Below are 21,066 nucleotides of genomic sequence, written 5' to 3' on the forward strand. Positions count from 1 at the left end.
TCCATCATTCTGTACCTTCTCTTTATGCCTTTACTTGTCTCTTTTTTTTTCTTCTTATTCTTTTCTTGTGCTTCATTTTCCATCATTATCTCCATGTTTCCTTCCCTACTTCTTCCTTTTTTCAGCCTCTTTCTTTCCTTTATCACCATTAACCCATTCTTGTTTTCTTCTCTTTTGTTTTTTACTGATTTCCTGCTCTTTCCTGACTTCTTCATTATATACTTGTGAAATTCCCTGTTTTCCTGTTCCTTCACTACCTCCTTCTTTTCTTTCCGACCTCTTTTTCTCCCTTCCTTCTTCTTTCTTGCACTTATTACCTCCTCCTGTCCTTCCCAGTGGCCTCTTATTTCTTTTTGCATTTCTTATCTCCTCCCTTTCTTTCATTCCTGCTTCCTGCTTTCCTTCACTGCCGGCTTTTCTTAATCCTGTCCCTCCCCTTCTTCTTTTCTTCTCTTTTCCACTAATTTCCCATTCTGCCATGACTTCTCCTTTATCATTTACTTGTGTCATTCCCTTCTTTCTCCTGTCTATCCTCCTTCTTCACTTCACTGTCTCCTTGATTTCTTTCCTACTTCTTTCTCTTCTCCCTCAATTACCTCCACATGTCCTTCCCAATGACCTCCCATCTCTATTTGCCTTCCTTCTCTCCTCCCTGACTTTCTTTGCTGCCTCTTGGTTTCCTTCACTACATCCTCCGTTTTCTGCCCTATGCTGCTTATTTACTCCTAACCTCGTGAGGACAAGAAATAACTGGAAACCGATACCTTGTTGTGGACCTAAAACCGCTTTTAAAGGTTTAAATGATGGCCACATTCAATAGGCAGCAAGCGTTAGTCCATCTTCAGAGTTTTAATTAAACCAAATGAGGCGCTGTGAGTAATCGCTTCTCTCAGGTCAGTTCAGCCTCGTGTAGCATGTAATGGTACTCTGTCAGGTCACTGGAACATGAGAGCGTTAATCAGTCGGATAAGACCTGCTGTTATCATGCAATCCTGAGGGCACACACACACACACACACGCAAGCGTTAGTCCATCTTCAGAGTTTTAATTAAACCAAATGAGGCGCTGTGAGTAATCGCTTCTCTCAGGTCAGTTCAGCCTCGTGTAGCATGTAATGGTACTCTGTCAGGTCACTGGAACATGAGAGCGTTAATCAGTCGGATAAGACCTGCTGTTATCATGCAATCCTGAGGGCACACACACACACACACACACACACACACACACACACACACACACACATACTTGTATTTCTTTCCCCGTGAGACCCCCTGACCAGGACCCTCCTCATGGGATCCACCCTTTCTGAATGGTCTAGAGACACCATTTTAACTCCTAAATTTTTTAAAAATTCCTGTGAGGTTGAAAATCACTTGAAACTTCAAACACTCTCACAAAAATTTTAGACCTGAAATTTTGCCCCCCCTGGGGTCCAGTCACCTCAGTCAGATTTGTAGCCCCCCGTGGGGACTAGTAACTCCACCACCACCACTCAGTCATGTTATGTCTGTTAGCCTCACAGAACCAGAGAGAAGCAGTTCTTCAGGTCTCCACTGATGGAACCAGAGAGAACAGCATCTCATGTGACCATTAGAAGGATCATTCTTCTCTGTAAGGAAGTGTTACTGAACAAAAGACAGGCTTCTGAAATCAATCTGCTATGACTTTATTTTGACCCCCATGTTACTCATAAGTAACCATAATGAGGAGAAACAACATCTCTTCAGTCCTCAGCATGTCAACCAAACATGCACAATCAGTCCAAACAGAGCTACACAGAACTGTAGCAATATACTGAGCCTCCAACATCAATGTGTCAACAAAACATCAGAACATGATATCTCAGATATCAGAACATGTGTATTAGAAATCAGAACATGTGCATTAGCACATTTAAGTGCCATCTATTTCAAAGAAACTCTTTTGGCACTGTCACGCCGAACAGCAGTGATACGGTTCTTCACGTAAAACTTCACACCTGTCCAGCTTCGATCTTTGAGAGCGTCTGGTGAAGCCTTGATACAGGCTGTACAGTCAGACTTCCCTGGTACTTTACCACAGTCTATGAAGGACTTCAGAGTTTTTTCCACTGCACGGACTTCTCTCTGTGTCCAGCTCCTCTTCTTTGAGGTTTCTATGAAAGAAAAGAGGAGGAAAATACAATTAGGAGGAGAGACAAGTGATTCAACCGCAAATAAATGTCTTTGCCACTGATTTGTTGGGTCTCTGTAAATAGCTTGAGAGAGAATGTGGTCTGGACCTGCTCTACAGAGAAACTGCTTTGAGGTAACTTTGCTATAATTTGATGTTATAAAAATAAAATGTGATTTCATCCCATTTAAAAAGTGAAATTTTGATATCAAGACAAAAACAGCACCTGTGACCTATTATTCTCCTTCTTCACTTGCACAGACAGGTGCAGTACCAGTCATGTATTTCACATTGTAGAATAAATGGAGAATTTAAACAGGAAGCGTAGTGCTGTCTGTAGTGACTGACAGAGACTGGAGCCTGTCCCTAGGATCTTCAAAATCCCTGATGTTACCTTCAACTGGTCCAAAACTAGATTTCTCCGCCCTGTTTAAGTAAGAAGTACATAAAACGAAGAGTAACAGTTAGGCATGCAGTGTTTGAAATACCTTTTTTACGGCCATCATCGACAGTCTCAACAGGTCCCAAGTCAGCATATCTCGAGGATCCTGTTAAAATAGGGAAATATGTTGATTACTGTTAATATCAACCCAAAAAACTGTCAGCTACCTGGCAGCAAACCTTCACAGTCTGAAAGAAAGCCAGTACTAGTGTATTTCAATGCATTTAGTGTATGAAATACCTATTTGAAGGTCATCGTCAGACTCAGGTGGCTGGTTTTTTGTGCCTGAGGATACTGTTAAAGGAATAATTAATATATTAATTCAAGATAATAACCGGTAACTGGTAACACATTAACTGTCTGATTGAAAGCCACCTACGGTAAGACATAAATATCGAATCACCATTGTAACACTGCAGTTCATATGGGTCTGTCTGATTGGTTGTACTGAGAGAAAACATCTTCTAATTACTGAAAAGCAAAACATAGTGTGGGGAATAATACCTGCTTGATGGTCGTCACTGTCAAACTCAGATTGTCGTCTCTTCTTGGAGCCTGAGGATTCTGTGGACCCTGCAGAAATAAGGAATAATGAAAATAATGAACAAAACAAAAAAAAAAAAAAACAGTAAATTTTCTATCTTGTCTTGGTCACACATTAATACAGTATTTCTACTTGTGGCTCTGAACTTAAAGCATCACATGATTTTTAAATGTTGAGCTGCTTTTAGCTTAGAGTGTTCTGCAGTGATGAGAGAGGTGCTAATCAGAACCTTCAGGTGTTTGTCACCTACTTTTTCTTTACTTAAACATGGCGTGTGCTAAGTGCCATTACTCAGTTTTTGGGTTACCTTTAGTGCCAAGTTCAACACTGCCAGGCCCATCAGAGTTTTCTGGTCCTTCTGTCAAAAGAATACATAGTGTATAGAACAAAACTATGGAATACCAGGAGAAACGATGAGAAAATACAAAAAAATACTAACTGTAATACTGCATATGGTAAGTGTATTATTAGAAATGTTCTTCAAATGCCTCATCTGTTCTGTTATCACCCAGTGTCTTGTAAGCACCCAACAGAATAATCACCTGACTCAATATGTAAATCAGGCTGTCAATTACATGTATTTATACATCTCTTAGCTGGACTTACTGGTTGACAGAACTACTGCACGAAGAAGCAAATCTTGAAGGAATGAGATAACTCAGAGCTCCTTTATCATCTCCCAGTAGAGAGGAACATATGCTGCTGATTTGTACCACTTAGTCAATGTACTTCATTAAAAAAATCTGATAATGTTTGTGGAAGTGTTTAAGAGATGAATTCTACTATTTACATTTATGCAAATACAAACATTTTAAAATTGTTGTTGAAAAACCAAGGTTTGAGTTCATATCATCCTGTACTCCAGACTGTAACTCAAGTGCTGCATCACATGTGGCAGCTGGTAAATAGAAAAGTCCAGCCCACTATGTCAGACACAATGACCACGTAATGTCCGATCTCAGATTAGCATGAAGCAGTAGGTCAGTTGTATGTACCTCTGCCATGTAGCTGAGACTCTAGCTATGTGAAGTAGAGTCCAGCTCGACTGGCTCCATCCACAGATTTTTGGCTTCATTTCAAAACCGTAGTTCATTTATTCCATTCAAAAGCAGTTGGTATTATTCTTTTTTGTAAAGACAGTAAAATAGTGTATCTTTGGTGTATGAAATACCTGTTCGATGGTCGTCACTGTCAGACTCAGGTTGACATCTTTTCTTGGACCTCGAGGATCCTGTTAAAATAAGGAAAAACAAATGTATCAATATAAGGTAATATTATAAGATGGTAACACACCTTCACTGTGAATGATATTAGAACAGTTATGTGTTTGCTTTCTTTATAGAATCTGGGGATTTCAACCAGAGAGAAGCAATGAGGACAGAGAAAGGAGAGAGGAGAAGAGACAGCAGAGAGGAGAAAGACAGAGGACTCTCAGTGTAGACAGAGAAAACACTGCATTATAAATCTTTTCAAGTATGTCTAAACATTGCTAAAAGATGAACTGAGAAGAAAATTCTGCACATATTTTTTTCATACTTTTTGTAAAGACAGGTATCTAACATGATGCTTAAAGGTTAGTATGTTGTGTACTTGTTAGAGCTGCCACTGTCACACTGATTTATCCTATTTGATTTTGTTAAATAATAAATCATGTATTTCTTGGTGCTTGTATAAACAAGGTATGCCCTTGTTTACATAAATATGAAAGATTTACATATAAATGATTCTTAGTCAAGTCATGAAAACAAAAATGATAAACTGGCATATGACTGATCTTAATAAATACAATTCATGTACAACTCACCTGATGAGCAAAAAGACGTTTCCCTCTCTGTCTCTGACAGGTCACTGTCCACAGCTTCTAAAATCTGCTCTGAACACCAGGAACAACAAAAACAAATATCAGGAAAAACTACATTTGCTGTGAAATCAAATAAAGTTTGAGAGTAAGTTAGATGTACCACTGGGATCAATCTCGATTTCATCAAGGCTCTTTCCTGTGAAGTCTGACAGCCGGCCTTGTTCTAAGGCAATCAGCACTTTACTGACTTTAGCCAACTCCACCGTTCCTTCAGGAAGTCTGTAGTATTGTCTATGGACTCGGATATCGTGGCCAAGAAAATTTGCCAATGTGTCCATCTCATTGTCTTTCAAGTTGAGAACTGTGGACAGTGTGGACACCTGCTTTCTAAGCTTGGTTGAGGACAAAGTCTCAGGATGCTTGGCCCCACATTCCTTTGCCATCCGTCTTATGGCATCTGATCCCCTCAAGTGAGTGTTTGCTTCAGATCTGGCAAAGAAATATGGATTGTCATTAGGCACACCACAGGTCTGCCGATGTGCAACCAGGGCCTCCATCGAAGACAGCATGTCCGGTGTCAGAAGGATGGGAACCTTCCTGTTTCTTTTCCCCCTGATTTCAATCCTCTGAAAATGTTTGCAAAGCTTTTGCTCAAACTTTGAAAGTCCAAGTGCCACATCTGAGTGGACTCTTGAAGTGTCTCTCAGGGTGAATGCATTTAGTGGCATCTTTGACACTTCACCCTCCCTCCTGCGATTAAACAGGATCACTTCGGCAAGTGTCACAGTAGCCAGCCTGGTCCAGTTCTTCTTGTTTGGATTGCTTTTCAGATGTTCTTGGTAGTGTTCTCTGCACTTTTCAAGGTGCCCGTGCATAATCTTGACATCCTCAGTGAAAGGGAGAAGCTGAGGAGTGTTCCACTTCCCTTCTCTCAGAGTTTGTAGAGCACCTGATGAGACAGACACATCCCATTTCTTCTCAAAAAGTTTCCTAGTCCTGTTCAGGCTGTTAATAAATCCCTCATTGTCTGACTCTGCCATGTGTGCCTCACACTCAAGAATGTCTGCAATTTTCTTCAGACTGTGACCAAGCTTCAGAGCCAGTGATGGTGTTTTATACACGTTTTTCTCTTCATCAAATCCAGCTACAGCTTTTACTGCATCTATCACAAAATGAAAGTTGGAGGGCACAAAGAAGTCTTTAATGCAATTCAGTCTCCCCATTTTCTGAGACTGCTGGAGCAGTCGTCCAACTTCGCGCATTTTTTGTCTTATGTGTTCGTGTTTGGTTTTGTCATGTCCGTGTTTAGCAAAAAGATGTTCAGCAAGTTTCAAAATGCTTTTCTCTTTTCTCACAATGCTTGTCACTTCATCTTGGTTCATGGCACTCACTAGCTCCCAAACTTTTTGGCTAACACCATCAGGAACAGGTTGTGCAAAGGCACAGAGTGACTGGATGCGACTCTTGCCTGGCTTTGGAGTGCTACATTTTTGTGCAAGCCTGCATCTGGACATGTGTCTCCATAATGACTTTCTTTTCAAAAAAGCTTGACAGTTTATGCAATGCATATAATCACTTGCTTTGACTGGTTCTGCAGTTAGCTGACCAGGGACTAGTATGCCACTGCCACTTTTTAGGACCTCATTATTGTGTGCACGGTTCCCTTTGTTCCTGATAAGGTCAAAGTGCAATTTACGCTCCTTTGATTTCAAAGGAAAACTTATAGCTTTAGCTACAGCAGGTTCACTGCTGTGTTTTCGGATCAAGTGCCTCGACATTTTATTACAGTGGCCAGGACAGTACAAGCAAAAGTGAGTTTTACTGTATATTCTGGCACCATTAGTTTTTCTTTTCAGCTTCATTACTGACAGACTATCCTCCACTCTGTCATCACTTGTTTCACTTTCTGTTCTCTTCTCGACATCTACAGAGGTTCTGTGCTTTTTCTTTCTTTTGTAAGTCCTCTTGGACTTACTCTTTTTCGGCAATGGAACTTTGATAGGACTAAGTAATTCTGAACTGCCTTGATCTTCAGAGTCTTTCGCAGGGATGTACTCATCACCGCTGCTTTCAACGCTGCTGACGGATGCATTGGAAACATCAGGTGTTCTGGAGATCTGTTCAAGGTATTCTTTGGTAAGCTTAAAAGGAGAAAAAAACATTACCTAGTTTAGAAAATCTTCATTTACCCATAATACACAATTAAAAGCTAGACAACCAACCCTGTGTTTTACAAGAGTAGAGTTAGTTTTGTACTGGCAAGGGCCAAGAAAAACAAGACAGATACAGGGTCAGAGAAGTTAATTCCACTGAATATATTATTTTCAGGGGGAGTCAATTTAAAGCAATGTTAACTTTGTTTTGCACTGCAAGAGTTAGATGCCCTGCTGATTTCAGAATGCAAACTTACAAGTACACTTTCAGCTCTTGCCAAGGGTGGTACATCTGGGTTATCACCGGTATCAGAGCTTGAAGTTTCAAGGAGAAACGTATCTGCCGAGTCTGAGCTTGACTTCTAGGAGGAAAAAACAGCATGTCTCAAAAGAGGATCAATTTTAACTTCAATTAAAAATTAAAATACATAGAGAAGTTTTAAAAAGACTGCCACATTGCATTTTATCAAACTCTGATGAGCTGTTATAAGTAATTACTAATCCAGATAACAACACTGTAAATTCAATGAATAATCAGTTCATAAAAATTATATATTGCATCCATATCTGCATATGCAAGATGCAGTGGCAGACATTTTCTTGTTTTCATAACTCACTACTTGTATTGCCTTCATGGAAATCTGTGCCACTTATTTATTTATTTATTTATTCATTCATTCATTTATTGATTTATTTAAAAAGATCCCCATTAGCTGATGCCAATGGCACCAGCTACTCTTCCTGGGGTCCAAAAAACAAATATTAACTTTTGATTTAAAAAAATAAAAATAAAAAAAAGATCTTTTATCAAAAGATCTTATTTCCAGATCACATCAGTCAAAATAGACATCTTAATGTATATCATGTTTACAGTAATACTAACCACAGCACATTTGTGTGGAATCTTACATTTGCCATGTGGAAGAATGCTAAGCATTGCCCAAATTATGAAAAATACAGCAGCTTAAAGTGTGTTATGCAGCACAATGAAAAAAATTACATGACTAAACATGTTTTCTATCATCACACACACATAAACTGTCACAAAGCCTAACAGATATGGTTTTGTTGTTATCACAAACAGTATATACTCCCAAAAAATCATGCCATTTAAAATCTTAGCTACTATCACAGCTGGTGTTACCTGTGTTTGGGAGTGTATGTACTCCATGTGCTTGGTTAAGCATTTGTCATGATGCTCTCTCAGGTGTTGTAAGCGTTTCTTCAACCTCGAGTGGACTCCTGCCTGTCTACAGTAGGTGAAACACAAAGAGTTAATCAGGTTGATGGAATATTTTATCTATACATGCAAATTTCTAGTGAAAATATTAAGAATTTCAAAGGTGGATGATGACGACTCTAAACACCGTTACAGGTTGGTCAATAAAAAATTATATATTATATCTCCTGTGAAAATTAGGAAAAAAAGTCTGTGCTGATGCCCAAAACAATGAAAAAAAGATCTCTTTCCCTTACATGGGTTATTACTGAGAAGATGTACTGGCTAAAATTAAGCTCTGGTCAGCCTACCAGTGACAGTGAAAAAAGATTTTTCCTTGAACTTGTACTACTGCATACTTTGTGCTACAGAAACCATTAAACTATCACTCTGTTCAGCTCTTTCAGCACTTTTAGCATATTACTAATTTTACTAATACTACTATTACTTCTACTATTATTATTACTCTTATTAATATTACTCCTAATACTATAACTATTAGTACTATTATTATTCCTAATACTATTACTACTGCTGCTTTTACTAGTACTCCTATTACTACTACTACTATTATTACTACACATCTAGTGGACACGTATCTTCACAATTACATATTTGTGGGATTTTTCCTGTTAACAGGATTTCATGTTTTTCTGACCTTAAGTTGCCTTTTGGGACATACATGCTTATATTCGTACATATCATATTTCCACACAGCTGACGTGATGAAAAGTTGGTTAGCCGTGCTGCTCAATGCTTGTCTGTTCTCTGGCTGCAAACTGTGGAATGGATTTCCTGAATGGAGGCGGGTCTCAATGAGACACGCCTCCGTTCGGGAAATCCATTCCACATTTTGCAGCCAGCTAGCAGAGCAGCCAGCAAGACAGCAGACAAAATTAAAACCATACAGTCTATAATTAAAGCACAGACATGTATCACGGATCGGAAATTTCCAATCCGTGAATTACTTTGGCATCGGAACGATACAGACACTAACTAGTACTACTATAATAATAATAATAATAATAATAATAATGGACTATATTTATATAGCGCTTTTCTAGACACTCAAAGCGCGTAGAATGGACCCATTATTCATTCACTCACACATTCTCACTCTGATGGTGGCAAATTATATTCATAGCCACAGCTGCCCTGGGGCAGACTGACCGAAGCCTGGCTGCCAATCTGTGCCTACGGCCTCCGACCACCACCAACATTCATACTTCAGTGTGAGTAGCCGCACTGGAGGCAAGGTGGGTAAAGTGTCTTGCCCAAGGACACACAAAGCACATGACTAGGACAGAGCGGGAATCGAACCGCCGATCCTTCGATCATTGGATGACCCGTTGTACTACCTGAGCCACAGCCGCCATGTCCCACTACTTTTACTAGCTTCCATTTCTGCCACTTTTCACATTTCAGCTTACACATTTTTGGCATTACACTATGACAGGTTAATACTTAATGTCTGTAGCAGCGCCAAAAAAACAGCCTGCTACCTTTATGGCATCCCGACATGTCGGCTCTCTTTCGTTGTTCGCTAACACCGTGCAGCATGCTACAGTGACAAGCTAGCTTATTTTAGCATTAGCAAACCTGCCGTGCTAATAACCGCGTTGAGTCGAATCAATAAAACTAGTAGCATGAAACGCTAAAAACTACACAGGATGTCTAACCTCATTACACACACCGCCTGACGTATCGTTAGGTATTAAGTGTAATTAAAACCGTCAGTTTTATGTACTTACTTAATTTCCATCGACGACTGTAGTTGCTCCTCTGCTTCCCTCATCTTTCAGCATGCACGGAGCACGCGGCCTTCTCACTGACCGTGTCCGGGCGTGCGTGATTGAACGTCGACACGTAGTGACGGCAGGGCGTGGTCGCCGTGGAGACCGCTAGAATCAGGCAAGGTGTGTGTTCCTCTCTTGGGCCTGAGTGAATGCTGGTACACACATCTTTCGTGACGGGCCCCGCGGCGACTATGGGGGATGGGCGTGGTCACCGCGGGGCCCGCTATAGGTGTGTGTTTCTCCCTCACCTCTGACTCGGTATGGCCATCGTCCACTCGGTAACGACATGCCGAAGCTGTGTTAAGTTGCTGGGAAGGAAGACTTAATATTTCCTGTTGGTGTTCCTTCACAATAAAAGTGTTCAGCGGCAAACGAGGGGGATACATTTGCTATGAAGAAAATAACAGGAAATATGATGTTTCTGACACTAACTTAGCAGAGCTGCATTAGTGGGCTTTACTTGCATTAAAACGAGTCTAGTTATGCAGTTTTTGGCCATTTTCTGTTGTTTAATCAGCAGATCAGGTTAAATGTTGCAGGAGATCATAGTGCAGTGGGGATGAGCTGTTAGATGAAGAGATGCATTAAGCAGATTCACACAGAATGTGACCAGTATTTTCAACGCGTCAAACAGGACTTATTAAATGGCCATACATGGAGCGGAAAAATGAACGACTGGCCAAAAAGGCAGTACAAAAAGCCTCTCTCATTGTTTAAAACATTGCAAGAGGAAGGATTAATGCAAACATTTTCTGAAAACATGAGTGGAGATATACTTTCAGAAAATTCAGCACAGAAGCTATACTTCTCCAGTTGTGCGTCAGTCAAAGGTAACAACCATAGCCATAACTTCAAAGTTAATGTGGCTTTTTATGTCAGTAAATGCATGATGTATGACTTGGTGTGGATGCAATTTATTAACCAGCCAATCTTTTTACCATTTCTGAATATCCTTCTGCCAGTGGCATATCAGGACTCTCCTCGTTTACATGATATTCATCAGTCTAAACTGTTAAAGCTGGCCTATTGAAAATATAAACCTCTTGTGGTTCTTCTTCACCACACCATCACTTTGTTCATAATTTCCCAAATTAACAACAATATACTGCCATTCCCAGAATGATTTTTCTGTTTGTCTTTTGATTGAGGACCTGCTAACTATTGTGCAAACTAATTTTCTGGTTGCTTCATTTAAATCTCACAATCAAAGGGAGTACACCAGTAGGTTGCTTATTGTCTCTTTGGTAAAGGACATGTTCAATTCAGTTCACTTCAATTTTATTTATATAGCGCCAATTACAGTCAAATTGTCTCGAGACGCTTTACAGAACCCATATGCCTGAACCCCCAGAGCAAGCCAAAAGGCAACAGTGGCAGGAAAACACCCTTTTAACAGGGAAAAAAACCTCGAGCAGAACCCGGCTCTAATGTGGGGGGACCCATCTGCCTGCTGGCCGGGCGGGTTGAGAGGGACAGAAGAGGTAGAGAGGTAGAGATAGCGGGATAGAGAGGAAGAGGTAGAGGGGAAGAGGTAGAGAGGTGGGGGGGACAAGGAACATATAACACACAATTTGATGCATGCATGATAAGACAGATGATACATGCAAAGTACAGTTAACATGGAAACTAATTATAGTTTACTGCTATGGTGTATGGCTCTGGCAATAAATATACTACATATATAGCTGGTGGTAAATTCAAAAATATATAGAAGGGCAAATCAAGTATAGTGAGGGTGATGCAGAGTAGACTGGTGGAAATGGGCAGCTGGAAGCAGTGGGCTGGAGGAAGGTCAGCAGCAGCATCCCACAGTGGACATGATGGAGATTAGGCCAGTTGGTGGGACAGCAACCACAGATCTGAAGCATCCAGCTCTGGGATCAGGGACACTCGGAGAAAGGACACAGGGAGAAACAGAGTGAGTGTAATGCAATAATGGTATATATATTAAATATAATGGTAGATAAAGAAGGGCTCAGTGCATCCAGAGAGGTCCTCCAGCAGCCTAGGCCTATAGCAGCAGAACTACTATGCTATTAACCTAATCGGCTAAAGACCGATTAGTCTTTCGCCCCTATACCCAGGTCGGACGACCGATTTGCACGTCAGGACCACTACGGGCCTCCAGGGTCCTAAGACAGAACCCTGAGGAACTCCATGATTAACCCTAGTATGCTCAGAAGAGTCATTGTTGACATGCACAAACTGGAACCTGTCTGATAAGTAAGATTTAAACCAGTCCAGTGCTGTCCCTTTAATGCCAATAGAATGTTCTAGTCGCTGTAATAAAAGTGTGTGGTCGATTGTATTGAATGCTGCACTAAGGTCCAATAAAATAAGTATAGAGACCAGTCCATTATCTGACGCTATGAGAAGGTCATTAGTAACTTTCACCAGAGCTGTTTCTGTGCTATGATGCACTCTGAAGCCTGACTGAAACTCTTCAAACAAGCTATTCCTTTGTAAATGTTCACATAATCGATTTGCAACTGTTCTTTCCTGAATTTTAGAAAGAAATGGGAGGTTGGAAATTGGTCTATAGTTGGCTAAAACATCTGGATCTAGAGTGGGCTTTTTAAGTAAAGGTTTGATTACAGCAACCTTAAAAGCCTGTGGTACATAGCCTGTTACTAGAGAGAGATTAATCAGATCTAACATTGAGGAATTAATTAAAGGTAAAGCTTCCTTGAACAGTCTAGTTGGGATAGGATCTAAAAGACATGTCGATGGTTTGGATGTAGAAACTATTGAAATTAGTTCAGAGAGATATATGGGGGTGAAAAATTCTAAATATCCATCAGGTCTTACAGCCAATTCTAAAGCATCTGTACTCAATGATACATCTGTGACATTTGTAGGAAGGGCCAGATTAATTTTTTCTCTAATCGTAATAATTTTATTTGTAAAGAAGCTCATGAAGTCGTTACTGCTCAAAGCTAAAGGAATACAAGGTTCTACATTTCCTACGAACCGTCACCCAGCTACCCTGACTTCCCGGCTGCTCGGGAGCTGCTAGGGGACGGCTAGCAGAAGCTGCACTAGCAGCTATGCTATTGCGGTCCACACAGGCTAAGGGGGCCTCGCCTCCAAAGCTACAAAGAGACCGCATTTATTACAGGTATTGTTATCACTAAAGGAGGCAGAGGAGTAACTAAACATGTGACACACTGAGCAGGAAAGAGAAGGAGAGGAAGAGGGAGAAGTCATGCTAACTGCTAAGTGCTAGGCTAGCAGACAGAGATAACAGATTAACTTAAAATTAAGGACTGAGAAGGTGCTTGAAGAAAACGAGTGTATGTTACGATTCAAATATTACTGTTACACAGATTAAATGAATATCAAATTAGATGAAGTGAATAAGCTACAACAGTCACAGAACACAACACTGCAAGACTGACCTTTGACCCATGTTCTGTTATTTGCCATTTTCATATTTGCGGTTGGAGAAAATATTTCTTATTTTACTTCAATAACCTTCATCAATATCTCCAGCTTGTGTGTCCATTTGTATTTTTAATAGATCAGTTGACTGCGTACTTGTTTTTAGTAAGTGTTTGATATGGAGGTGTCATTCTCCGTTAGCATAACCATTTCAATTCAATTCAATTCAGTTTTATTTATCTAGCGCTAATTACAGGTCAAATTGTATCAAGATGCTTTACAGAAACCATATGCCTGAACCCCCAGAGCAGCCCTAAGGGGGCAGTGGCAAGAAAAACACCCTTTTAACAGGGAAAAAAAACCTTGAGCAGAATGTGGGGGGACCCATCTGCTGCTGGCCAGACGGGTTGAGAGGGACAGAAGAGGTAGAGAGGTAGAGATAGAGGGATAGAGGTAGAGGGGTAGAGATAGAGGGGTAGAGATAGAGAGGGAGAGGAAAGGGGAGATGGAAGGGGTGGGGAACAAGGAACATATAACATACAGTTGGATACATGTATGATCAGATAGATGATGTATAGAAAGTACAAGGTAGCATTGAAATTGATTCATAGTTTACTGTTATGATGTATGACTCTGGCATTAAATATACTACATATATAGCTGGTAAATAAAATTCAAGCAGTGCATGTGTGTGTGAGCATATAAATTTCAACTTCCATAACAAACCCACATCTGTGTTTAAGGAGCCTTTCTGAGAGGTCTGTAGTTGGTCATGTACTCTAGCTGTAATCAAGGTTCATTTTTACCAGAGCCTTGTATTCAAAATCTGAAATGCTCTTCTTCCTGGTTGTCCTAATTGTCTGACATGCATATACCCATAACATTATGACCCACACTCCTGTTTGAACAGCTAGGCCCTGTCCCTGTGGAGTTTGCTTCTGCTCAAGCTAAAGTAGCACATCTTGCCATTTCAAATAGGTTTCTTCAGTTTGGCTCAGCATCCCAATCTGATGAACTGAGTAAGATGCAGAGGTCCCACCACTACGTTCCATAATTAGACAATAAATATTTTACAGGAACCAAAGATTTCACACCAGATTTCTGTAAACATTAGCAAAGTTACCATTGCAACCGCAGGTGGCAGATGAAGGCTATGCTAGGTTGTTAGCAAAATTCAGAAACAACTCAAAAAATGTTCATGCTTCAGGGTTCCTTGCATAACGCTTGCTGCACAACAGCACAGGAAAACACAGGTAAATGCTACATGCAATTGAGGTTGGTAGCTGACTTGAGGTGAGCCAGAAGACCCTCATGCTAATGGTTAGAAATGTGATGCCCTCAAGTTCCTCCACTGCTGAAACAGCACACTGAAATCCTGTTAGTTACTGATATCCTGACATGGTTAATCAGATGATGATCAGCTGTGATAGAAATGAAGGATGGGGCTGAGTCTGAGTCAGTCTCTGCAAAAATATACGAAATATGTAGGAAAGACGGCATAACTATGGCCTCCAACATCACATCAGACTAAGAAATTGGTCAAAAGGCAATATAATCAGTGCTGTGGTTCAGACGGTTACATGTGTGACTCAAGCAGAGCCCTGTTAAAGTGGTACAGTTAATGAATCAGTGTAAAAGTTTAAAAATAAGTGTAAAGGAAAAGGCCAGGATATATCCAATTGCTTTTTTAAATCTCCCATCTTAGTTTTTTGAGTGCTTTGATATACACTGTAGGTGACTATTGTTGACAGACAAGCAGTGACATTGTACAAATACTGAATATCCAGTCAAGGAGGAGAGGGGCACAGAGGTCAGATTTCCCGTTTACTGCTAATTCAGTTAGTATATATTGATATTATGTATTCCCAAAGGGAGACACAGAGACAGATGCAGGTTTAGAGTTAATTACAAAAACCAAAAACTATAACTGAGGGGAAGCAGAGCTTAGTAGGAGATGGGGCAGTGGGCAAAATCCAGGGAGGATAACTGGGTCTAATGAAGGTAGCTTCATTACCTATATGGAATTCACATTCAGGATACAATAGGACACAAAACAATGACTGTTTGTTATGGATTTAATGAGTGTGGGTTTGAGGCTGGCATGTGCTGCCATGTGCAGCCATGTGCTGTTTGGTGGCTTCTCCTTGCAAAATTGGGTGAAGACCCTGGTGAGGCCCACAAGACAGAAAATAACAGTTTTAGTACAATAATTAAGTGATTGGACTTAATCTATAACTGAATGCCTGTTGATGTGGGTATGGGCCATTGTTTTAAGAATGTATAAATTAAAAAGGGTGACATGACTCACCTGTCTTTTGTCACTGCAGGTGTTCCAGCCAAAAGAGTCCCCATGGGCTGGAACATCTTTTTAAAGGTTCCGGGAGGAACCAAGTGTAGGTCAGGAGAGGGTGAGAAGAAATCTCTTCAGGTGATAAAATAAATATATTGCTTGATGAGGATGTTGGTAGTCATTTTTCGGAAATGGATATCCAGTTTTAATGTTTGTTATTATAGTTAAAATTAAAGACATTGCATTTTTGGGAAATTCTTGTGTTTGATTATTTTTGGTTAACCCTTATGTTGGTAGGACTGAGGGGCTGATTAGGGGGATGCCTATAAAAGACTGGCAGTTGAGTGAGAGCGAGGAGAGAGGAAAGGAGTGCCACAACACACCAGTTAACCACCTTTGCTGTTTGTGTTCTTTTAATGTGAATGTTGGTGAATAAATGCCAGGTTGACCTGCATCTTATCTCGCCTCAAGCCTCCTGTTATATCCAACTGTAAAACAGTCATCCTAACACTGGGGTGTGATGGGGAAGCAGTCTGAGTGAGGATGTACAGAACTGGAGGCAATAGCAGGGCTACAAGCAGAAAGAAACACGAGGAAAAGAAACTGAACAGATAGCATGAGTGGATTTACAATAAACTGGTGGAGAGCAGAGGGAGAGATTGGTCTTTAAACTGCAGGTGTTGGGAGTGGCAGTTAGTGAGGATGAGCTGCAGGTGTGTCAGGAGCATGTTAGCAGGCACTATCAGCTGAAGATCAGGCATTAGCCAGGATGGACAACCAAGAGAACAGGCTTAGAAATAGACAAGACATCACTCATGTCAACTGATATAGGAACATGAGAGATGTTGGCCATAAACTGACATAAATAGTATTTTTGTGAGACAGAGTGTTCAGTTGTTGACCTTAAATCTTTCAGACATTTGTGTGTTTTGTCATCATTAAAAAATTAATTTAATGTGATCTCATACAACAAAGCCAAAAACATGTTTTGTTAGGTCACAGTGACCTTGACCTTTGACCATCAAAATCTACTCAGTTCATCCTTGAGTCTATGTCAATATTTATGCCAAATTTGAAAGAATTCTCTCAAGCCTTTCTTGAAATATCTGACTATTAGGAATGAGCCTGACCTTTGACCTTCAGTGTTATACCTTGGATACATGTCATCACAATAATTTTATCTCAGTTGGTTTTGTTTGACACTTTGTCATAATTAATGTGAATTCTTGAGTCATAGACAAAAACATGTTTTGACATCATTTGACCTTTGACCTTCAAAATCGAATCAGTTAATGTCCAAGTCTAAGTGGATGTTTAAATTCTTGAGGTGTGGCATAAATGTGAAGAAATTCCCTCAGGACTTTCTTGAGGTATGACATTCACAGTTTGCCTTTAACTAATGCATTCATGATATTTATATGAAAATATGTATTTGTATTTACATATGCATACTGCAAATAAAATGAATTGACTGCTTTGACAGGATGCTATAGTGATTAAATTGATTCCTGAATTGATTTTAGGCAAAGTAATTCAATAACATTCAAGTTTAATCACTTGAAAATGCATAAATCTGTATGAAATATGAATTTTTTTGTCACACACACTTACACACACTCTCCGTTAATGGACCCCACGGATGCAAATTTACACACTGCAGTACCCACCAATGACCACTGGGGACGCTGTCCGACACACACTTTGTGTGAAGTCAGACTCCATGGGGTCCATTTTTTTTTTTCAAGAAAATCGCACCAGGCATATCAGGAGGCCATTTTCTATTGATTGCAATGCTTGTGCCTGTGGGGCCCGGGTTTTGGGCCCCACGGGAAAAATTGGACCCCACGGCGTGAGTGATTTGTCAGGTTGTGGACCCCATCGAGATATAAATACAAACGCACACACACACACACACACACACACACACACACACACACACACACACACACACACACACACACACACACACACACACACACACACACACACACACACACACACACACACACACACACACACACTCATTGTATCGGCTGTGTCTTGGCTCCAGTAGTGGCATTTGACTGAGTGCTCTGATGGGTTTTTCTCAGGGGTTCATGGAAACATTTTGCCCTTTGGTGGCCCCAAGTGGCAACCGCACACAAGTGTTTGCATTTGTGACACTGGGAGTGACTTTTAATCTCTGAAAACAGCATTGCACACCGCTTGGTTGAATGTTCTTTTAGCACTGAAGCTAATTGACACATTGAAGAATGTGTTTTAGCTGCAGGTTCATTCATTGTTAGTTCATGATTTATGTGAAGTAAAGTAACACTATAGCAGACATATTCGGACTTCCCAGCCAAACCCATGCACACTTGAATTACATCCACTCAGTGTTCATGGGGTTTAGGAGGCTGTTTTTAGCTGTTTTTACTTGCCCCTCATGCACACACAAAATCAGGCTTTAAGAGATTTGCATTATCCTCCAGGTCTTTTCTTTCTGTGTCTTTGGCTGCAGAATCAGTGAAAGAGCTCTTTGTGTGGGTGAAACAGGAGCACAGTGAGTAAAAAAAAAAAAAAACAAGACTGAGAGTCACAGGGAGAGAAAGAAAAGCAGCGCTGTGATGGGATCTATTTCATCTCAGCAGTGCCGAGGGAAGAGAGAGATGCAGCATTGGCAGTGGGCAAGCCCTCACCTCGATAATGGCCAGCAGCTAAAAATAGCAGCGCAGACATGGAGAGAGGTGGAGGTGGTGGTTGAGGTTCACTTTAGGTGTGGAGAGGTCGAGACAGAAAGCAGGGTTTAAGCTGCTAACTGCCCACTTTGATAGACTGCAGGATATGAAGTTTACAGCTTAAGGTTTGTCCAGAATAGCTGTTAGTAAGGATATTAGAATTAGAAACAGAGTCAGGAAGTCTGCAGGTTGTGTTAAACATATTCTGACTGTCGTTATTTATAGAACTGGTCAATTATTTTTCCAGTGAACTGATTATTTATGTCAGTTTCATATTCTTCAACTACACGATTTTCTTCAGGATGATTCTGATACTGTTAGAAATGTGTGTTATATTTGTACATATTTTGTCTTTCAAATAACAACAAATATCGGTAATGATATTTTTTAGAGAACAGAAATACATCCATCCATCCATTATCTATACACCGCTTATTCCTCACTAGGGTCGCGGGGGGGGGCTGGAGCCTATCCCAGCTGACTCGGGCGAAGGCAGGGGACACCCTGGACAGGTCGCCAGTCTGTCGCAGGGCTACATATATAGACAAACAATCACTCTCACATTCACACCTACAGGCAATTTAGAGTAATCAATTAACCTCAGCATATTTTTGGACTGTGGGAGGAAGCCGGAGTACCCGGAGAGAACCCACGCATGCACAGGGAGAACATGCAAACTCCATGCAGAAAGATCCCGGGAAAGCCGGGATGCGAACCAGGGACCTTCTTGCTGCAAGGCGAAAGTGCTAACCACTACGCCACTGTGCAGCAGAACAGAAATACAAAATAATATAATTTGAGAGTCACAGGCTGTAAAAGAATTAATTACCATTTGCAAAAATACAGATTTATAATGTGAACATGTGCAGTTTTGGCCTGTTTTTTAATCTAGTCAACATGAAATGAATACTTTTTTCTGTGATCATACTTAACATTATCTATAATTTAACTAAACAGGGAAACTCTGGAAAATGACAATTTTAGAAATGATTTGCCATTTTTCAGTTCTCAAAGTTCAAAATTTTTCTGCCAAATAACAGCATTCATCTGTAAAATAATATATTTTTGCTGATTTGAACAGTGTAATTTTATAGTCAGTCATTGTAAAAGAAAGAACCAACATTGGTTAAAATTCTTCTTCTTTTTATTATTATTATTATTATTATTATTATTATTATTATTATTATTATTATTATTATTATTATTATTATTATTATTTTAATGTAGACGTGAACAGTTTTGGTCACTTTTTCACAGTCAACATGTAAATTATTACTCTCTATAATTTCCCAAAACAGGGAAAATCTATAAAATAATGTTCAGTTGTTCAAATCAATACATAAAAACATAGACTTTTACAGTGTATCGTCTCAGTTTGTAGTAAACACTGGGTATCTGTCAGGTAAAGTTTTGGAAAAACTTTTCTTATAGCATTTCTCATGCTTTATATTTGCAATATAATCAAAAGAATAAAACCAGTAACTACGAGCCCCATCTATATGTTTTAATTTTAGTTTTTCATCCTCAGACGACAATATAAACTTTCCACAAGGACAATTCTGATACTGTTATAATCAATACTTTTAAATGTGTATCATATTTCTTGGTGCTCTTTTCTGCTTTTATTTGAAAGAATGATCACAGAGAGATTAAAAGAAATGATTCAGGATGCTCCAAATGTGAGAGGAAAAAAGTAAAACTGTTCCTCTTCCAGATTAATATTCAGCATAGTTATATTCCCAGTAGTACAGAAAAGGCTTCAAAATGTCTTTAAGTTCAACAGGTTAATGAACATCCTAATCTGAACGGTTTAAAAGCTTCTCCTGGTGGCTGTGGACTCATAATCTCCCCAATGATTCGGTTTCCAAACCCGCGTTTCCTACCAGATGTGTTCTTCAAAGGTATTCACCATCTCCCACATGTCTTAATTTGAATGGTTTTTAAACAAGGTGTTATGTAACAGCGTTCATTATATAACAGCGTATCATAAGCTGTTTTTCACTGACAGAGCTTGTGAGTCATTTTAGAGTGGCCCAAACCTGTATGTATATTCTGACTGCTAGAGCTGTCCCTGTAGAACCTCTTTCAGGGCTGTTTTTGTGGTAGAAAATAATTCCTACTTTAGGGTAGCATTCCAGAATAAGCTGCTTTGTGGGGATCGACGCCCGTTTGTTGAACTCGGAGAGAACAACGAGCGCAATCTTTTCCTGCCGTCTTGATGTTCTTGTTAAGTAACTGGCTTCTCCTCTTAAACATTACAGTCAACAGCTTTGAGAATAAAATTCCCCATTTAGGTTAACACATAGTGCCTAAATTTTGCCATTTTATTGCTTTTAAACGCTGAATCGTGGTCAATTTTTGGGGACTTTTTTGACAAGAGAAAATAAAATGGTCGTTTATGTCAAAGGGAAAGAAGATTCCTATAAAGTAAAGTCAGACAATTTAAAATGTAAAGTAAGTGATTGCAGTATTTGCACCCTCTAAAATGACTCACCTAATTCAACACAGGTGTAGCCAGTTGGTGCTGGAAGTCACATAGTTAGTGAAAAAGGAGAAGATCTGAGTGCAGTGA

The 21,066-nt window shown here is 39.9% G+C and overlaps 2 protein-coding genes across 3 annotated transcripts in view; one reads left to right on the forward strand and one right to left on the reverse strand.

Annotated features, from left to right (window-relative positions):
- kcnip3a (Kv channel interacting protein 3a, calsenilin) overlaps positions 1-21,066 on the forward strand; it is a 78,448-nt gene that overhangs the window by 18,887 nt on the left and 38,495 nt on the right. The window lies entirely within an intron of this gene.
- Positions 1,653-17,739, reverse strand: LOC129349183 (uncharacterized). 2 transcript variants are annotated; one of them, XM_055011680.1, is made up of 12 exons: positions 10,062-17,738; positions 8,236-8,341; positions 7,349-7,453; positions 6,914-7,079; positions 5,099-5,887; positions 4,942-5,010; positions 4,309-4,368; positions 3,445-3,495; positions 3,098-3,166; positions 2,834-2,887; positions 2,640-2,699; positions 1,653-2,134 (listed from the first exon to the last, which is right to left on the reverse strand). In XM_055011680.1, exons 1-12 carry the CDS (start codon positions 10,103-10,105, stop codon positions 1,905-1,907), a joined length of 1,803 nt encoding a protein of 600 aa, XP_054867655.1. In that variant the 5' UTR covers positions 10,106-17,738; the 3' UTR covers positions 1,653-1,904. The 2 variants fall into 2 exon arrangements, with proteins under 2 accessions (XP_054867655.1, XP_054867654.1); XM_055011679.1 differs by having other exon boundaries at positions 5,099-7,079; positions 10,062-17,739.

The sequence above is a fragment of the Amphiprion ocellaris genome, chromosome 6 (genome assembly GCF_022539595.1).
Source record: "Amphiprion ocellaris isolate individual 3 ecotype Okinawa chromosome 6, ASM2253959v1, whole genome shotgun sequence".
Classification (NCBI taxonomy): domain Eukaryota; kingdom Metazoa; phylum Chordata; class Actinopteri; family Pomacentridae; genus Amphiprion; species Amphiprion ocellaris.

Coding starts and splice junctions, on each gene's coding strand:
- LOC129349183 (XM_055011679.1), bottom strand. CDS start 10,105: ATGAGGGAAGCAGAGGAGCAACTACAGTCGTCGATGGAAATTAA. Junction 7,080..7,348: donor CAAGAGCTGAAAGTGTACTT/GTAAGTTTGCAT, acceptor TCTCCTTTTAAG/CTTACCAAAGAATACCTTGA. Junction 3,167..3,444: donor TGTTGAACTTGGCACTAAAG/GTAACCCAAAAA, acceptor TTATTTCTGCAG/GGTCCACAGAATCCTCAGGC.